The sequence below is a fragment of the Mixia osmundae genome, assembly GCF_000708205.1.
Source record: "Mixia osmundae IAM 14324 unplaced genomic scaffold scaffold_3, whole genome shotgun sequence".
NCBI lineage: Eukaryota > Fungi > Basidiomycota > Mixiomycetes > Mixiales > Mixiaceae > Mixia > Mixia osmundae.
In genome coordinates, this window is record NW_014575561.1 from 523,210 (window position 1) to 541,813 (window position 18,604).

The window sequence follows — 18,604 nt, forward strand, 5'->3', positions numbered from 1 at the left end:
TAGTTTTGACATCTTTTATTTCGCTCTGAATGAAATTGATTTCGCGCGTTGCTTCTGTCGTGCGCTCGTAAATCTAGCCACCGTCGGGGTGAACAGCTCGATAAGTGCACAAGTGCATGCTAGCTGGCTCCGTTCGGCTCTGTAGACGATCAAGCTCGGCCGTCTGTCATATCCTGCCCACGCGCACGCCGTATCGCAAACCGTCACCGCTCAGTTGCTCAGGCCACGCGAGCGTTGTTCGACCCTTGCAAACTCGTTCTAGGACGACAATGGCGCCCAGCCAAGTCAACAAGACAGCTCATCCTTTCGAGAGAGCAGACCTAGAGGGCGTCCTCACCCGACGCTTCTTCATCTGCCCAAGTTTTGAAATTTACAACGGTGTCGCTGGCTTGTTCGACCTCGGACCGCCCGGCTCAGCACTGCAGGCAAACATCATAGACGCATGGCGAAAGCATTTCATCATCGAAGAGGAGATGCTCGAGATTGAGACGACTGCATTGACGCTCTCGGAAGTACTCAAGACTTCGGGGCACGTCGACAAGTTCACGGATTGGAAGTGTGACGATGTGAAGACGGGTCAGATCTTCCGTGCAGATCATCTCGTCGAAGCCGTGCTCGAGTCAAGACTGGCCGGTGATCGTGCGGCACGCGGCGAGGCAGAAAAAGTCAAGACGGCAGAGGAGCTAGAAGCAGAAGTGAAGAGCAAAAAGAAGAAAGTCAAGTCGACTGCCGTCAAGCTCGACGACAGCGTTGTGGCAGACTACGAGAGTGTACTGGCTCAGATTGATAATTACACGGGCGAGCAACTCGGCGAGCTGATAACAAAGTACAACATCAAGTCGCCAGAGACTGGTAACGATCTGACCAAACCCGTCGAATTCAACTTGATGTTTGACACACTCATTGGTCCTACTGGCTATATGAAAGGCTACCTTCGTCCAGAGACTGCGCAAGGCCACTTTGTCAACTTCAACAGACTGCTCGAATTCAACAATGCCAAAGTACCCTTTGCGAGTGCACAGATTGGCAAGTCCTTCAGGAACGAGATTGCGCCGCGACAAGGCTTGCTCCGTGTCAGGTCAGTTCCTCGCGGAGATCAACCGCTCCTTGGCCTGACTGTCTGAGCGAGCGCGACAGAGAGTTCACGATGGCAGAGATTGAGCACTTTGTTGACCCGCACGACAAGAGTCATGCTCGCTTCAGCGAAGTGAAAGATCAGAAGCTCAGTCTGTTGCCGAAAGATGTCCAATCTGCCGGCAAGTCCGATCTGACCGAAATGACAATTGGAGATGCAGTTGGCAAGGTCCGGTGGTTCCATATTTGCGTGTCTTCCTTTAGCTTACTGTCTGGTGGTCGACAGGGCATAGTCAACAATGAAACGCTGGGCTATTTCCTCGTTCGAGTGTATCTGTTCATGATCAAGATCGGCATCGATCCTGCCCGAATGCGATTCCGTCAGCACATGGCAAACGAGATGGCTCATTACGCCGCCGACTGCTGGGATCTCGAGATCCACAGCTCGTACGGTTGGATCGAATGTGTGGGCTGCGCAGACAGGAGCGCATACGATCTGACGAAACACGCTGCTCGGACGAGTACAAAGATGGTCGTTCGAGTGCCCCTGCCTGAACCCGTCGAGGTGGACGAAATCAGAGCCAGCTTTGACAGGAAGAAGATGGGACCCGTTTTCAAGAAGGATGCAAAGATTATTGAGGATACAGTAGCGGCGTATGACGATGCGAGGTTAGAATGCGTCGAGCAAGAACTGGCGAAAGACGGCAAGACGAAGATTGAAGCGGCGGACGGCAAGACTTACGAATTGACATCTGACCTCATCAGTATTACGAGACAAAAGACTAAGCAGTTCACGAGGGACTTTGTGCCTAACGTCATCGAACCTTCGTTTGGCATCGGGCGAATTCTCTACTCTCTTCTCGAACACAGCTACTGGGCGAGAGCGGAAGACTCTCAGCGTGCTGTCATGTCTTTCCCACCTCTGATCGCGCCTGTCAAAGTCCTCATCGTACCGCTGAGCAACAACGACGCCTTCAAGCCGCTCATCCGACAAGTACAGTCAAAGCTTCGCGCACACGGCATCGCTTCTCGCATCGATGACTCTGGCGCGTCAATCGGCAAACGCTATGCGCGAAATGACGAGCTGGGTACGCCCTTTGGCTGCACGATCGACTTTGCCTCGGTCAAGAACAACACGATGACGCTCAGGGAACGTGATTCGACTTCGCAGAGAATTGGCTCGATAGACGAAGTCGTTGCGGTCGTCAACGACCTCTGCGATGCTCGTGCTACTTGGGCGCAAGCATGTGAGCGCTTGCCGGAATTCTCTGGTGATCAGGACGTGTAATTTCCGTTGCATCATCGCTCTTGCCGCGCGTAAAATGCATAGACAAGTGGCGCTCGAGCAGTGGGTTCGGACCTGCGCGCTTGGCCGGAGCTCCCTCCTGCTTGGTCGAGATGGCCACCTCTACGACTGACAAAACGCCAGCTGCGCCTGATCCCAAGATCACAGGCAGACCCAACAAGGGCAGCAGCGGAGGAAGCGGCAGAGATTCGACAGAGCTCGCTTACCTCAAATCGCTCGTGTCTCGCCTGAACGAAAAGATCCAGAGCTTGGAGAGCTCTGCGGGCGATGCTGTCTCTTCTGGCGGTGCGACGATCTCGGGCGTGCTCGAATCGGCCAAGCAGACCGTCGGTCTCACGCCCAGCGAGCAGATTCGCTTGATTCTCATGGGACCTCCTGGCGCCGGTCAGTACATGAAGTGATGAGGCTCTCTTGATCTGAGCTGACCTGTCACCGTGTCCGACAGGAAAGGGCACTCAGGCGCCAAAGATCAAAGACAAGTACTGCGTCTGTCATCTCGCAACGGGAGACATGCTGCGAGAACAAGTCAAGCAAGGTACGCCCTTGGGTAAAGAGGCCAAGAAGATCATGGACCAAGGCGGTCTGGTGAGCGATGAGATCATGATCAACATGATCAAGGACCAGCTGGACAACAACGAAGAATGCGCCAATGGGTCTGTGGCCTGCCTTTTGCTCGCCCCGTCAAAGCTCAAGCTCGCGTAGATTCATTCTGGACGGGTTCCCTAGGACGACGCCCCAGGCTGAGAAGCTGGACGGCATGCTCGAGCAAAAGGGTCAGAAGATCGAGCAAGCCATCCAACTCCTCATCAATGACAACATCCTTGTCAGCCGTATCACCGGCCGCCTCATTCACCCTGCTTCAGGCCGCAGCTACCACAAAGAATTCAAGCAAGTCTGCGTGTTTATGACATCTTGCGGGCGTTGACGAATGCTTTGCAGTCCTCCGAAGAAGAGCATGACGGATGATGTGACGGGCGAGCCCCTAATCCAGCGCAGTGACGACAATGCGGAAACGCTGAGGAACCGCCTCTCGACTTATCACAAGCAGACTGGCCCTGTCGCAGAGTACTACAAGAAAAAAGGTCAGAATTCTGGGCATCGAGCGTACCGCATGCTCATTCGCCGGTCCTCTGACAGGCGTCTGGCACGGTGTTGACGCTGCCCAGAAACCCGAGACGGTCTGGAAGAGCATCGAAAAGATATTCAAGGAGGCTGCAGAGCAAGACAAGAAGCGCTCATCTTGAGTTACTACAAAGGAAAACAGTAGATTGCAACAGTCATAAAACAAAGGGGTAGCCTGCCTGAGCGTTCGAGGAGAGAAGCCAGTCGTATTTCTGCAGGAAGTGAGCCCTCTCGTCAATCCCGCCATCCGACTTTCGATTCCTGAGTTCGTTGACGAGCTGGGTATCCTGGGTCTCTTCGAGCGAGGTCACCAGGCCGACGGCTTCCAATGCGGCGAGATCGTCTGCGCTCGTCCAGCAGAGCATCCGCAGGAAAGCATCCCATGAGGTCGGAGCGACGGCGGGCAGATTAGCATCTATGGCGCCTTGTATCGACTTCATCGTCGTCGCGTTCCCGCCGCATGCCCACCAGAGAGAGGCAGCTTTCGCAACCGGTAAGTTGTAGAGCTCTGCACTGGCCGTTATCATTTCGACATAGTCAGCGCGAGTGGCTTCGGCTGGACCATCTGCTTGCACATCAGGCAAAGATGTTTCTGACAGAGCGGGCGTTTGCGCTGCTGACAGCGGTGGAGGGGTGTAGCCATGAACGGCAGGCGTACTCTTGCGCGTGTGTCCGTTTGTGCCTGGCGCGTCGTCGTCGTCGGACGTGGATGGACTGTCGAGCACGATCCGTCTCCTCAGTGGCGTGATCTGACGCGCTGGCGTGGCTGAACGTCTCTCCGGATCAGAAGGCGAGGGCTGTATTTGTGTCTCTGTCTGTCTTGGCCTACCGCGTGATGTGGCCTTTGACTTTTGCCCACTGCTAGAAGAGGCAGCATCAGATGAAGACGAGCTCTCTTCGTCGCCTGATTCGCAGAACGCTTTGGTCTCCCAGATCTGTTCGACGAGGGCATAGGCTGCTGCAGTTGCCCATGCTGCTTGATCGATTTGCCTGAGTTTGTCGTCTGGCCAAGTGCCCAACCCGCGCTGCTTCAAGCTCACTCTTCGCTTGGGCTGTCTACTTTGGACAGAACTAGATGTCAGAGGAGGTCGTTGAACAGAAATGAGCGACTGACGGGTGTGACATTGGCTGTACATTCGTTGATGATATTCGGGCGCGAGTGACGTGGACGTGATCGCGTGATCGTGACAGAACGGTTTCGCGTCGATAATCAGATCAGCGCCTTGCCGTCGGTTCGGCTTAGCGAAGACGGCGTCGCGCACGAATCTCAAGAAGCCCGACATCCCGCTCCAGTCCCTGTCGACGCCAGGCAAGACCAACAGGATGCTCGCGGCTCCATCGGCCTACTTGAAGCGGTTGACCAAATACGGCGATGCTGCGGCTCAGCTCGCCTCTACTGCTACTGAGCGAGTACACGAGATCGAGGACGAGAGTACATCGGAAGCCCAAGACCAGCTAGATCACGAATATGAACCCCTCATCCACTCGACACACTCTGAACAGTCACGCAAGAGTGACAGGACGGGCAGGTCGAAGCAGAACAGCAGACCGGATCCTGCCTCGAGGGCACAGAGTCAGAGGAGCAGAGTGAGCTACACTAGCGTAGAAGGGGCAGCGTCGCTCGCGCCAAGTGAGACGGGCACGGTCACGCGCATGAAGCGACTCGAGATGGCCGTGAGCTACATCTGCTTCTTCATACTGGGTTCGTCAGACTTCCCTCTCTCGGCCAGCCAGGGAAGCTGAAGTAGAGATCAATGAAAGGGACGACGATCTTGCTCAGCTGGAATGCGTTGATCGTGGCGAGCTCCTACTTTCAGAGTCGACTCCTCGGCAGCCAGTTCGAGACCTCCTTCGCCAGCTGGGTTGCCATGACCTTTACGACAGGCAATCTCATCTTCCTCGCTCATGCCAACTATACCCAAGCAAAGGTGTGCGACCACTGCCCGATGAGATGCGCTCGCGACTGACCGGCGAGCAGGCTAATCCGAACACGCGCATCTTCATCTCTGTCATCGCCATCATTCTCGTCCTCGCACTCTTGGCCATCACTACACGTATAGAGTCCATCAGTGCGACAGCGTTCTTCCCCATCCTCATCGCCTGCAGCTTCCTCAGTGCCGCCGGCGCATCCTACTTGCAGAACGCCATCGTTGCACTCTCTGCGCTCTTCGGTCCGAGCTACCTGCAAGGCATCCTGAGCGGTCAGGGAGCGATAGGCGCACTCGTGAGTGTTATCCAATTTGCGAGTGCCTACGGCGGCTTGAAGGAGGACGATACTTCGGACTCGAGTGCTGTCCTTGCCGCACCACAAGTCGTCTTCACAACGACGGACTCGCCTATTGATGATTATGTCGACAAGCTACGCGATTCGGCGTTCATCTTCTTCATTGTAGCGACGGCGATGGCTGCAGGTTCGCTCGTCGCCTATGTCATCTTGATGAGGATGCCGTACTTTCGAGTTGTCGTACGGAGCTCCGGTGTCGATGATCCGAATGACGATCTCGAGCATTCAGACGGCGGCATGGGAACGAAGCAACCTGCAGAAGAACACGAGCCCGTCAGTTTCAGGGTCGTTTTCGGCAAAGTCAGACTTCTCGCCCTATCGGTGTTTTACGTCTTCTTTGTCACCTTGAGCGTGTTCCCTTCGATCACGGCGTCGGTCCTGTCTGTCAACGACAAGCCGGGCAGTGATGGCAAGTCACCGCCGGCTATCTTTACGCCGGTCCTGTTTGTGCCGCTCGGCTTCATCATCTTCAATGTTGGCGACTGGATAGGCCGAGCCATGCCTCAGATCCCGCTCCTCAACTTTCATGCGCCTAAAGCGCTGGCGATCGTATCAGTAGCAAGAACAGCATTCGTCCCACTCTTCCTCTTCTGCAACGTTACTGCAGGCGTGAGCGAAGCGCCACCCATCTTCGATTCAGACACCATCTTCCTTCTGCTCCTGCTGCTCTTTGCAATCTCGAATGGCTACATCAGCACGCTCATCATGATCACAGGCGTTGGGACGCCAGAACTGGAGCAGCACGAGATAGATACAGCGGCGACTCTGCTCGCATTTGCTCTGACGGCAGGACTCGCTCTGGGCAGTTTTGCCTCTTTTGGCGTTCGAGCCTCGATATGTCGCTGCAACCCTTTCCTCCAATGATCAGATCTGGCCCTAGAGAGCTAGCCATGTTGAGTGTTGTGACAGTATGCAGACGGTTCGACGCAGACAGAGCGCGATAGACAACAACATAAAGCATGGATGGATCAGTCGTCTTCGGGTCTGCCGCGGATGTAGCGCCCTGCTTCCTCGAGCGCTTCTTGCGTCTCTTGGTCCAGCTGGCCTGCTCGAAAGCGTCAGTCACAGGGCACAAGCAGTGCTTCGGCGGGTCGGTCTACCTGTCATGCGTAACGCGTAGGCGCCTGGTATAAAGTTTTCTGCAGGGACAAGCACCGTCTGAGTATGCTCATCTTTCTGGATCAGGACCGACTTGCCTATCCGACTGAATTTGGCCTGCTGTGACATCAGCAACGGTCATTCCAAAGGTCGACTAGAGAGAGCGTACGACCCATGATTCTTGTGGCTTCACGCTCGCTACGACACCCTCGAAGGTTCCGGTGGTACACTGAAGCACTCTCTCGCCATCTGACTTCATCTGTCGCCCTGGTCTGAGCTCGACTGTGCGGGGGCCCGAGACGATGGCATGGCACTGACTGCTAGGAAAGGACAATTGGGGCAGCCGCTCTTCTTGAAGTCGCTAGCGGTGAGGATGAGTGAGCAGGAGAGGCATGCTCTCTGCTTGCCTGTTCCTCTGGCCGGCATGTTGGTCGCTCACGTCGAGGCTCGCTGTCACTTTGCTTGCAGATCGACAAGTCGCGCAGGTTTTGTGCGAGGCAGCAGACAGACAGAGGGCGAGCGATGTCGGCGAGGTTGTGCAGCTGTATGAGGGGCCTGCAGCTGTCTGTGAGCCGGCTTGGGCTCAGTCTGGCGGCAACAAGGAGAGGACTGGCAACGCATGCAGAGGCGCCGTCTGAAGGTGCCAAACGGGCAGCCAAGGAGCAAAGAGCTCAAGACCGGCTACGCAAGCTCAAGCGATTCGAGCAAGGCGGCTCGACGTTTTCGTACAAGCCCATGGCCAAACCCAAGGGTGCCCATCGTCAGGCGCTCCTCGAGGCTCGCCGGAACAAGATCGCCAAGCTGCAGAGACTGCACGCAGAGAGGAGGAAGGAGAAGAAAGATGCGACGACGATGATACCGGACAAGTGGCTGCAGGGCACCCGGGAGATCTACCTGCCCAACCTGTCCCTCGTCATGCTACGCAACAACCCGCTCCAGAGACCTTATGACCCCTATACGGCTACCTTTCGATGCGCGCCCACACTGACAAAGATCGACATCGTCAACTATCTGGCGGCGGTCTACAAGCTCGAGGTGACTTCGATACGGACGATGATAGAGTCCAATGCTCGTCACGTCATCAGGGACAGAGTGCAAGCCAAGATGGCGAGGAGGATGTCCATGCAACCTTACCGCGAGGGCAAGCTGCGTAACGTGAGATCGAAGAAAGTCATCGTCAGCCTCAAACAGCCTTTCTGGTATCCTGCACCACGCTCCGACGACTTCATGCGTCCTCGCTTCCAGTAGGTCCCATCTCTCTTTCCATCATGCAGCTCCGGCTAACAGTCCTGCAGAACTCGCCAGGTGGACTCGGGTGATCCCAACAGACCCAATCTGGCCGGAGCGCGCAGCCAGGCAGGCGTCTCTCAAGCCGAATCACAGAACAAGCGTACCTATCTCAAGAGAGTCCAGAAGCGGTGGGCAGAAGAAGACAAGAACGTTCGCTCGTTCATCGAACGCGCAAAATCTGTTCGATCAGAGCCGGACGTGTAGTAGAGCATTGCAACGTGCACCGAAATGTACTACAACAACATGAGACAGATACATGCTCTTTCTAATCATCCTCAATCACGATCGGCCCTCTCTGATCTCTCGGTGAGCGGGTCTTGACGGCAGAACCAGCTTTGGATCGCATGTGCACTTCTTCCTCTTCTTCCGCTTCGGTATCAGTCTCCGAGTCGTCTGCTCGTGCAGGCTGTTCTACGAGCTGCAGAGCATCATAGAGCTGACCCGACTCGTCCGGAGAGAAGATGGCATCGAGTAGCTCCCGCGCAAGCTCAGAGATCTCCCAGAGCACCTCGTCGTCCTCTGGAGAAATGTCGAAAGCGAGCGTGCCGTAGCTCAGTCGTCCCATGCTCTTTGTGAACTTGTGATCGACGCCCTTGAAGCCAAAGTTGACGATGGCTTCTTTGAGCACGGTCGAGAGATCTCGGCTGGCAGAAGCATGCAGCGCTAAGCGGGCGAGTAGCTGCGTACAATTCAGCACTCTGTCAAGCAATCTGTTCGATGTCATTCGATCGGGTACCCCGCTATCTGCCAGGGAGGCGACGCACCCTGAGACAGACTCGCTACTGTCCGGCGCAAAGAGGAAGCCTTGATCAAAGAGCATGTCAACATCGGCATCGATTCGGATGACGAGGCTGGCCAGCAAGATTCGAGACTGGCTGAGCATGACGATACTGTCCTTGTGAGCGTGTGACAGGATATGCAATATCGTCGTTGCCTCAGATGCCGCATCGAGATTCACGGCGTGGCCGATATCTCTTCCACGGCGCAAGAGAGTGCCTAGCCAATCGACCAGTGGAATCTGACTCTTGATCTCTGATGAATCGTCTCGTGTGATATGCATGGGCTGGGCAAGGAGCTGTCGGAAGAGAGCAGGCTCAAGCGCGAGCGTCTTGAGCATAGCCAGTGCACGAATGCTAGAATCATCTGTGTACCTTTGCAGTAAGACTGGCATGGCTTTCTTACTCGCCAGAAAAGCGTCGAACGCCGCTGTTGCACCCTCCGCGTTGACCGATGTGAGTGCTTCTAAACAGCATAACAAAGTGCGCCCAAGAGACGATAGCTCCTCGACCTCGGGCTGCAGATGACTGATCATCGTGGCGAGACTCGCCAAAAATGCAGTAGATTGCTCGAGGCTGTCGTATGGCGCAGCATGCAGGTACGCGGGCCCGAACTGGTGCGGGAAGCGCACGATGAGGTAGGTCATCCATTCGATCAGGTGCTGCAGCGAACTGTATGACCTCGTCTCGTATAGAATCGTAACCATCTTGACTGTCGTCGACGCGAGTTCGCTGACAAGGTTGCGTATCGCAATGTCGGGCGGACAATCTCGAAAGAGCATGTCGCTAGATCGCGCAAATTGTGTGAAGATGCTTTGCGCTAGATTGAGGTAGGCCAACTGATCGGCAGGGCTCGCTTCGCCAAAAGTTGGACTGATGATGAAGCGATATGTCCGTGCACTATCGGACACTTCTGTGCTGCCCATCAGACGGTGTGTCAAGAGAGCAGACAAGATGTCCTCGCGCAGGTGAGCACAACGACGCGTCAGAGCTTCCTGGGGCGACTCTTGGGTGACCGATGTATCGATCATCATCATCGAATGCTGGGAGCTGGGAGGTGTAGCAGGCTCGGGAGCCGCAGGAGCGGCCTCAATCTTGGGTAGTTCTGAGTCTGGCGGTCTACCGCGAGACAGGAAAGGCGTGTCTGCATCGGGCATGACGGATTGCCTTCTGTCGGGTCGCGGTGTGACGCTTTCATCACGCTGACGTGTACGCTGCTTAGAAGCTGCGGCCAGACTGGGCGAGTCAATGAAGCTGTTCTCGAAGCCACGCATGCGGGTGACCGATCCCTGCTTGCCTTTTGATTTGATTGTTGGTGGCTCGGGCGGGACCGCTCTCAGTCCTGCCAGCCCTGGCCGCTTCGCCTGAGACTTCGTGGGAGAGTAGCGCAGAGGCGGCGGTGGAGCCATGAGCTGGCTCTCTTCGCCACGAGGATGGCGTCGAGCGGTACTGTATCGATCCACCGAATTGAGGTAAGCTGCACGCTTACGCGGACTGTGAAGAGTCGCACGGCGATTCATGGACTCTGCTTCCTGAGCTGCAAAGGCTGCTTCTGTTCGAGCAGTCTCCACTTCGCGCCGAGCTTTTGACTCGGCAGCCTTCTTCTGGCCTTCGAGTTCTTCCAGTTGACGACGGTGGGCTTGACGATCGGCCTCATGCTGTTTGTCTTTCTTTTCCATGCTCCGCCGTATATAGTCGGCTTCGCCCTCTTTGGTGAGTGCCAGCTGCTCAGCCAGCAGACGCGCATTTCGTTCCTGACGCGATTTGTTAGCACCTTTCGAAGCGTGGGAGATTTCACTTACGGTCTCGAGCTGCGATCTCAATCTTGCCAGCTCGACCGTATGGGCACTAGCGATCGACGGAGCATTGACAGCTGGACGAGGCGAGACAGATCTCTGGGGCTGCACAGCTCCATTACTCGCCACGCCATTGACACGTGATGGCATGTCTGCGCGTGCAGTCGAGGTAGGAACGCCAGACATGCTGATTGATCGACCGAATGATCTATTCACTGACGAAGAGGGCACCGCGGGCGTCTGTCTCGGCGGTGGAATGAAGGGCTTGCTAGCGAAAGCAGTGGTGCTTTTAGTCGCAGCAAGGGCAGGTGCGCGCTTGCCGTTCGCGTGTGACTGCGCAGGCATCTGTGAAGCACGTGGAGCGATGCCATAGTCTCCGCGCTCGTTGAGGACGACGATGTCGTCCATTGTGTTGTCTTCTTCCTCGTCTTCGTCGTCCAAACGTCCGTGAGCATCCGAGACGAGATCTCTTCGCGCTCGCTTCGGCGGGGGTATCACGCCATTGAGCTTGGTCACCTCCCTCAGCGCAGGTCTCGCTGCGGGTACAGCGAGCCTGTCCGGCTTGCTAGTCGAATGAGAGCGTTCGATAGATTGTAAAGACGGTGCGATGTCAGTCTTTGTGGAACGGCTGTCGTAGGATTGGGTGAGTGCATCGAGCTGGGCAAGTGAGGCCTCGTCCAAAACGAGCTCATCAAAGCCAAATTCGTCATCGTCAGACGAGGCATTGGCGAGATGATTGACAGTCTTGACGTCCTTAGAGGCGCCGTTAGCAGCACTTGCAAGCTGTTCTTTCGGCTCTAGCGCCGGCGGCAGCTCCTGAGAATCATCAATATAGTCCATGGCTCGATGTCGGACCGCCACAACATCGCTCGAGTCTGCTGAGCTCGCACAATCTCACGATCTTGGCCGTTCCTAGTGGTGAGCATGACACGCGTCGCGCTATCAATCAACTGCCACTCGTGCCCTCACCACGCTTACTCGGCCTGTGCGCTTCGATTTGTACTTCCCCGAGCTAGCCCGCATGCGCAAGGAGCATGAAGGGTACAGTGCGCTTAGAGGAGGAAGAGGTCCTCTTCACCATCGAAGACACCTCGGAGACGACGACGCCAACGAGCGATCACTCTCCTCAACCTCCTTTGTCCTCTTTGAGTCCGGCCAAGCCAGCTCATCAGCGCAACCCGGACACTCATGTACGTTTCGCCACGCCTCCAGCATACAGAGACTCAGTAGACGACGAAGCCGGTAGATCGGAGCAACCTGTCTATCCTCCTCCGCCTGTCAGCTTGACAACGGCTACTCTGGCTTCTACTCTCGCTTCGAGAGAAGCGCAATTTGAGCTGGACTCTGATCAGCTATCCGAAGCTGATGAGCTCCATGACACTGTCAATGGGCTGCCCAACGGGCATACAATGAGCCCGAGTAGCGCCACATCACGAGACAGGGTGCCGCTGCTGCACGAGGCTCGCGGCAGGCTCAGCTTGGATGGGGCAGCTTTGATCTACTCTGAAGAAGAAGGGCAGATTCCCGGTCGACATCTATCGGGCGAAGAGGACTTGTCGAGATGGCTCGACCAAGGCGGTGGACTGATTTCGGGCATGATCAATATGATCAACGCGACCATTGGGGCTGGCGCCGTCGGCTTGCCTTACGCCCTCCGAGAAGCAGGACTGTTCACGGGTGTCATCCTCTTGCTTGCTCTCGGAGCGGTCACAGACTGGACAATCCGTTTGATTATATTGAACGCCAAATTGAGCGGCCAATCGAGCTACGTAGGGTTAGTTTGCCTATACCACCTAGAATACCCTCCGGCTGATGCTATCGACCTCCCCACAGTATACTGGACACATGTTTTGGCTTTCGCGGCAGAGTCGCCGTATCCTTCTTCCAGTTCACCTTTGCTTTCGGCGTACGTCTGAACACACGGACCCGGTCATACCACTGACGCGTGAACAGGGTATGTGTGCCTTTGGCGTCATCTTGGGCGACACAATACCGCATGTCCTCGTCTCGCTCTTTCCTGCGCTCGCTCGGACGAGGCTGTTCGGCTTCCTGTTCTCCCGTCAATTTGTCATTGCCTTCTTTACCTCTGCGATTTCATATCCCCTCAGTCTATATCGCGATATCCACAAGCTTGCGCGTGCTTCTGCACTAGCCCTGGTCAGGCGAGTCTCTCGATTCTCGCGCGCTGCCACGCTCACGAAGTATTGGTGTGACTGCAGCATGCTCATCATCTTGCTCACTGTTAGCTGGAGAGGATCGATCATCGATCCTGCTCTGCGCGGCAACCCCGAACAGCGCTTCACTGTGCTCGAGAGCGGCGTCTTCGAGTCTATCGGCGTCATCAGTGCGTGTTTGTTCTCATGCTATCAGGTCTAGCTAAGCATTGAGCAGGCTTCGCATTTGTCTGCCATCATAATTCGCGTGTGTCACGCTCCTACATATCAGCTTGAGACGGTCTGATGGCGGAGCTCCGTACATGCAGTACTCATCTATGGTTCTCTCAAGACACCTACGCTCGATCGCTTCGCACGTGTGACCCACGTCTCGACCGCCATATCAGTTGCTGCCTGCTTGATCATGGCCCTCTCCGGCTTTCTCGTCTTCACAGACAAAACGCAGGGCAACATCCTCAATAACTTTCCGCCTGATGACTTCTGGATCAATATTGCTAGAGCTTGCTTCGGTTTCAACATGTTCACGACGCTTCCGCTCGAAGCGTTCGTCTGTAGAGAGGTGCGTCACGTTGCTGTGTGAGATTGCAGTCATCACACTGATCGAGTGCAGGTCATCGAGTCATTCTTCTTCGCAGGTCGAGCGTTCGACCAGAAGCGTCACATAATTATCACGACCGTCACAGTAGCCGCTAGCTTGCTGGGTAGGCTTCTGCTGCTTGCATGGTGCATGTGCTGACTGCGGGTACAGTTGCATTGACGACCTGCAATCTTGGCGTCGTGCTCGAGCTCACAGGCGGCTTTGCAGCCACGTCCCTTGCGTACATTTTTCGTACGTGCATGCCGAGCGAGAAGACTTGACCTAATGCGAATGACAGCCGCTGTATGCTACTTACGACTCAGCGGCAACCCAACCCATCCGTCAAAATGGCCCGCTTGGGCCTGTGCTGGCTTTGGCGTGATCGTCATGATCCTCAGCACGGTTCTCTCTCTTCGCAAAGCAGCCGAACGACACGACACACAGCAATGTTAGATGATGCAACAGGAGATTGTACTATGTTGGCAACAACAGTAGATCTGTACATGTTGTAAGGTACAAAAAAACCAAAAGTGGCTCAGAATGCAAGGATAGCCTAGGTAGACTTGCTGATCTGGCTGGCGAGAAAGTCTTCGACTAGAGAAACGCTCGCGAGGTGCCAAGGAAGGCCGTTGACGTCATGCATCTGCCACCGAGCCCGCGCCAACGTATGCAGATCGGAATAGCTTCTCGTGATATCGCGCAAAGTTGCCTCGATACTGCTAGTGTACGTCGATGTCGCCGTGCGATGACTGGAAAGATAGTATAAGTTGAGGCTACTGATGGCTTTTGAGGCCCGCGATCGGACGAGCGACGGCCAAGAGTGACTTTGAGCAAGTGTGGGCTGATCAGGCACGAGGAGCATGAAGGCAGAGGCCAGCGATCGTGCATATAGCCGCAGGTCGTGATTGTACAGCTCTGAGGGTTGTGCAAGAATGCAAGCGTAGTGTCTGGACTGTAGATCGATCAGGGTTTTGCCATGATGTAATTCCTCGTCATCTGGGCCAAAGAGCGAATCTGTTGGAGAATCAGCCGAAGCGACCTGCTCCAGCTTCGTATCTCGGAGCAGAAGTGGTGTCTTTGCATCTGTCGCCAGTAGAGACAGGTGGGCGGGCTTGCTCCACCGAGAAGCAGCTGACGCAAATACACGTTCCCACGCTACAATCTGGATCAGCTGAGCATGTTGTCAAAAGGCGGATTACGCACCAGCAAGCTCAAGTGCTTCGAGCAAGCCCATTTTGACGATGACCACACGCCATTCGACGGAAGCCGACGTAGCAGTGCCTTGAGCTAATTCCCATACGAGAAGGCAAGCTTGAATGTAAGTCTGGCCGGGCTGCACGTTGGCGGGTAAGAGCTTGACTCGTACCGTGTGCCCCTCGCCTCGGTCATCTACGCAGGCAAGACATAGCCAGCGCCGGTCGGCGGAGATGGCATAGGCGACATGCAGCATTCGATGGCGATCAAGAATATCGAGTGATCGGCTTGGCCAACTGAAATCGATCCGGGGCCTAGAAGCTACGCGTTCGAGCGAAAGCGTGAACGCATGACCTTGGAAAGAACCATGACGGGCCTTTGCGGTCAATCCGAGCGCTTCCGCGGTCTCTGGTTTTGCGCTGCGGTGCTCAACTTCGAGACGGAGTCTGTCGTAAAGGCGGAATGCAAGTGCTGTCTCGTCCGTAGCTTCTCCAGGCTGGCCACTTATCTCGAATGCACGAAGCAAAGCATCTGGCGCGACTAGATGGACCAAAAATGGGTGTGGTCTGTGCTTGTCCGCGGTTTGCTCAAGCGTCGGCTCGCTGAGGAAAGACAGTAACGACATGACAGCTGCGGGCACGGCCATCGAGTCGACCAGCATCACGGTCAAGTGGTCGCAACTTTGCGAGTGTTGGCGCAAAGTTTGCCCTGTATTGGTGGATTAGCTATGTTGCCGCCTATCTTGCATGATGCTTACGAAGATCAATCAAGCTTTGAGCAACTTCGGCGCCTTTACGAAGATCCATCGCGCCAGTTGGCAGCCTGCGCGCACCGCCTTCGGCGAGTGCATGAGCCACTTCGCACGTGCCAAGACCACAAGCCTGTAGTCTGATCAGTGAATGAATGGAGCGTAGGCATACGAGACACACCGAATACGCGGCGGCCGTTCTTCCTAACCATTGTCGAACGCTCGCAGAAGACTGTTGAGCGCCGTGCAAGGCGACGACCGTAACATTCTTGCATCCGCTCAGCGGGGTAAAGCCGAGCTTTGACCAATTTGGCAGAGCTAATGGCGATGACTTGATGACCATATCTCGACGTCGTAGGATTAGCGGAGGCGCATCGAGACGTTCTAGTGCGTCAGTGACCTCTGTCACCTCGTCGGCGGTGCCTCTGTCCAGGCGACTGATCAAATCTGTCGCCCGCAAAACGATCGAATGCGGCAGGACAGAGCTCGCGACTGGTGCTGCAACGGGCTTGTTACGCATGAGGACCCAGCGAAAGTCTGGGTTTTCGACAAGGTGTTCGGCGAACGAGGTAGCAACATGTTCTTTGGCAGCCGGATTGTCGAGAGCAGATGAGACTACTGCATCGTCGGTCTTGCCTGGCTTCTGCTGGAGTCGATCGCCAAGCAATGAAAAGATCTCAGCAGTCAGCAGCTGTGCTGGTATCGGAGCCCCGTCGTCTTCCTCTGAATTGCTCGCTCTGACACCATCGTCATCATCATCGGCGTCGCCGTCGCGCGCTAGCTCGTCTTCAGATGTCGCTGCACTTTCGTCCATGATAGATTGCTGCAATCGCGTGTGCCGTGCGCGAGAAGGATATCGCGCTTTGGACTCTGCCAAATCGATAGATATTGAAGATCGCCTTCGCTTCGTCTTTCGCCCGTCTGATACATTGATGTCGAGCGTTTTGAACACTGCGCTTTGAGGTCGCTTCTTCGCTATTGGCAGATCATCAAATGAGATGGCTTCGAACGAAGTCAAAGGGACGTGCGGTTGCTCGACTTCGTGGACCGGACTCAGCACTTTCATCTCGTCGGATCTGAGCGAGTCCTCGGTATGCCAATATGGCGTCTTTGGTGTCTTGACATTGGAGACATCAGAGCCAGGTGAGACTGTGCTCGGTGCGGTCGTCGCGCTCGTTGCATCTTCAAAGCTGGTGAACGTTCCTCCCGATCCCACGCTACTGGATACAGAAGGATGCTGGATTGCTTGGTCTACCTGATCGGGCGACCGAGGCTTGTTACCATTGATGTGAGCTTTGGATACCTTGACCGTCGGCGCGTCGAAAAAGCTAAAGTCATCTTCTGTGAGACCTTGCATGGGATCGGTCGCATGCTCAAGCTCATACGAGTGCTGATGCCTAGGCGACGGCCTGCTCTCTATGAGATCCCAGTCTGTCTCCCTCTGTACGTGCGCCGGCGGCGGCGGTACTTTCGCTGGCTTCGATGGCTCAGCTGCAGGGGTTCGCGGTGAATCTGCGCTTGCACTTGCAGGTGCGGAAGGCGCGGGCGCAGCTGGCCGCGGACTGGCTGGGAAATCACCCGCTTTTGTGGGGGTATCCTTGCGATCTCTAGTTTTGGTCAGCTGGTCAATCTGCGCGCCTGACCACTGTGCGAGCGCGTTGAGGTGCTCTTCCATGGAGAGGATGTTCTGACTACGTGTTGCCAGTGGTAATGTAGGCTTGGGAGCCTCCGCTGGACTCGGCTTGACGAGACAGGCAGCAAGAGGCCAGACTATGTCGCGTTCGCCTTCGATACCGGGTACATCTATCGAACGGATGACGATCCACTGTGCATCCGGCGATAGAGGCTGCAGGAGACCGCGCGTGGCATCGTGCCATGACTCGCGCAGGCCATGCAGACTCGCTAGCTCACACTGCTTGATCGAGCGAGACCTGGTGTGCTCATAGGCTGGATGCGTGTGAGCATACCGCCTGACGAAAACACCAGACAAGCCGAGCGGTGCGAGTGTGATAGCTGATTTCGTGTCTGCCATGTCAAAAGAGCCCGATTCTTGCTGAAGGTACTCCATCTGCTCGACATGCCTCGCCGTCAGGGATGAATAATCGGACGTCTCGAGAACCGGTGAGAAGACGAGGTGCGATTGCGCTAGTTGAACTTGACAGCTACACCATGTGCTGTCTTGATCTGGCGGGAGGAGCAAGACGCCGTTGCCATCTCTCAAGCAGGTCATATCTTCCCCTGTTTCGAAGAGCACGAGTCGCCGCAGAAAAGCGTCACGAGCTGCCATCGTGAAGGCATTGAGTGTAAGGAAGAGCTCTGGCGAGAGTGATGAGATCGAGAAGGCTGCTGGTAGGTCTGCTATAGGGGTCTCTTGAGCGACTGTGCCAGATTTGTAGATATGCGGATAGAGATCTGCATGAGTGAAGCTGCCCGTAAGAGACACTGTCCGGGAGTGTCAGCTCAGGGTTTGCTATCAGTACAAGGCTGAGCCGTACCTTTGAGTCCCGCCCGTGGCTCAGGATCTGCAATGGGTGCATCTTTCCCAGCAAAGGTGAATGACCAGAGCTGCCGAGCGGAAGCATCGTCTGGCTTGGCCGCGTCGACAGGAAGGACGATAGTCCACCTTGAACCCCAAGACTGCTCAGATGGGCCTGCTGCCATGTCGTCGCGTCCATGCCGCTCGAGCAAGTTCTCGTTCGCTGTGGCGTCATTCTCAACAACGCGGTATTGTTGCCAGTCGATGCGCCAAGCTTGATCCCCATTCGTCGTCTTGTCCTGCTGAGCATACAGAGCTGCAAAGGGCAACTCGACAGCCGAGGGAACGAGATGACGTTCCCATCTTGGATCGCTCGTATCCGCGTTCAGGGTGTACAATGTCTTCGCCCGGGTGGTGGACTTTGGCAACAGATTGCCGACGGGTGAGTCAAAGGTATGTCTGCCCGCCGAAGGGCTGGCAAGCGAGAGCGCAGAGGGCGAATTGATACTCTGAACGGATGTGAGGCTTTGCGAAAGAGCAAGTGGCACATTCCCCGCTTGACCAGCATACTTGGGCGATTGTGCTGCCGAGTGAACCGGCGATCGAGCTGAGCTATGACGAGCTGCTGAGTGAGCAGGAGGTGCTCGCGAGGTCATCGAGCTGCTTCCCGGTCGGGCAGGCAGTGGATG

At 55.7% G+C, this 18,604-nt stretch overlaps 9 protein-coding genes across 9 annotated transcripts; 5 read left to right on the forward strand and 4 right to left on the reverse strand.

Moving 5' to 3' along the window:
* Positions 1-116: 116 nt before the first annotated feature.
* L969DRAFT_93235 (uncharacterized protein) lies at positions 117-2,362 on the forward strand (the record flags this gene model as incomplete). Its single annotated transcript, XM_014713829.1, has 3 exons — positions 117-1,078; positions 1,138-1,303; positions 1,361-2,362. 3 exons carry the CDS (start codon positions 117-119, stop codon positions 2,360-2,362), a joined length of 2,130 nt encoding a protein of 709 aa, XP_014569315.1.
* Positions 2,363-2,472: 110 nt separating this feature from the next.
* L969DRAFT_93236 (uncharacterized protein) lies at positions 2,473-3,624 on the forward strand (the record flags this gene model as incomplete). The annotated part of the gene is made up of 5 exons (XM_014713830.1): positions 2,473-2,764; positions 2,826-3,033; positions 3,083-3,268; positions 3,320-3,462; positions 3,518-3,624. 5 exons carry the CDS (start codon positions 2,473-2,475, stop codon positions 3,622-3,624), a joined length of 936 nt encoding a protein of 311 aa, XP_014569316.1.
* Positions 3,369-4,665, reverse strand: L969DRAFT_59582 (uncharacterized protein). Its single transcript, XM_014713831.1, has 3 exons — positions 4,617-4,665; positions 3,516-4,561; positions 3,369-3,461 (listed from the first exon to the last, which is right to left on the reverse strand). Exons 1-2 carry the CDS (start codon positions 4,625-4,627, stop codon positions 3,658-3,660), a joined length of 915 nt encoding a protein of 304 aa, XP_014569317.1. The 5' UTR covers positions 4,628-4,665; the 3' UTR covers positions 3,369-3,461; positions 3,516-3,657.
* Positions 4,666-4,825: 160 nt separating this feature from the next.
* Positions 4,826-6,650, forward strand: L969DRAFT_46815 (uncharacterized protein; the record flags this gene model as incomplete). The annotated part of the gene is made up of 3 exons (XM_014713832.1): positions 4,826-5,204; positions 5,264-5,430; positions 5,481-6,650. The coding sequence occupies 3 exons, from the start codon at positions 4,826-4,828 to the stop codon at positions 6,648-6,650; spliced, it is 1,716 nt and encodes a 571-aa protein (XP_014569318.1).
* Positions 6,520-7,290, reverse strand: L969DRAFT_85917 (uncharacterized protein). The gene is made up of 5 exons (XM_014713833.1): positions 7,203-7,290; positions 7,054-7,143; positions 6,983-7,001; positions 6,887-6,925; positions 6,520-6,831 (listed from the first exon to the last, which is right to left on the reverse strand). Exons 2-5 carry the CDS (start codon positions 7,141-7,143, stop codon positions 6,755-6,757), a joined length of 225 nt encoding a protein of 74 aa, XP_014569319.1. The 5' UTR covers positions 7,203-7,290; the 3' UTR covers positions 6,520-6,754.
* Positions 7,211-8,409, forward strand: L969DRAFT_349836 (uncharacterized protein). Its single transcript, XM_014713834.1, has 2 exons — positions 7,211-8,128; positions 8,180-8,409. Exons 1-2 carry the CDS (start codon positions 7,407-7,409, stop codon positions 8,376-8,378), a joined length of 921 nt encoding a protein of 306 aa, XP_014569320.1. The 5' UTR covers positions 7,211-7,406; the 3' UTR covers positions 8,379-8,409.
* Positions 8,410-8,439: 30 nt separating this feature from the next.
* On the reverse strand, positions 8,440-11,586 carry L969DRAFT_16065 (uncharacterized protein; the record flags this gene model as incomplete). The annotated part of the gene is made up of 2 exons (XM_014713538.1): positions 8,440-10,704; positions 10,753-11,586. The coding sequence occupies 2 exons, from the start codon at positions 11,584-11,586 to the stop codon at positions 8,440-8,442; spliced, it is 3,099 nt and encodes a 1,032-aa protein (XP_014569024.1).
* Positions 11,587-11,780: 194 nt separating this feature from the next.
* L969DRAFT_93241 (uncharacterized protein) lies at positions 11,781-13,950 on the forward strand (the record flags this gene model as incomplete). The annotated part of the gene is made up of 9 exons (XM_014713835.1): positions 11,781-12,520; positions 12,580-12,652; positions 12,700-12,908; positions 12,966-13,090; positions 13,138-13,167; positions 13,229-13,479; positions 13,531-13,621; positions 13,669-13,749; positions 13,796-13,950. 9 exons carry the CDS (start codon positions 11,781-11,783, stop codon positions 13,948-13,950), a joined length of 1,755 nt encoding a protein of 584 aa, XP_014569321.1.
* A 100-nt stretch (positions 13,951-14,050) lies between these two features.
* Positions 14,051-18,571, reverse strand: L969DRAFT_46139 (uncharacterized protein; the record flags this gene model as incomplete). The annotated part of the gene is made up of 5 exons (XM_014713836.1): positions 14,051-14,652; positions 14,701-15,399; positions 15,449-15,572; positions 15,621-17,881; positions 17,935-18,571. The coding sequence occupies 5 exons, from the start codon at positions 18,569-18,571 to the stop codon at positions 14,051-14,053; spliced, it is 4,323 nt and encodes a 1,440-aa protein (XP_014569322.1).
* Between the last annotated feature and the right edge of the window lie 33 nt (positions 18,572-18,604).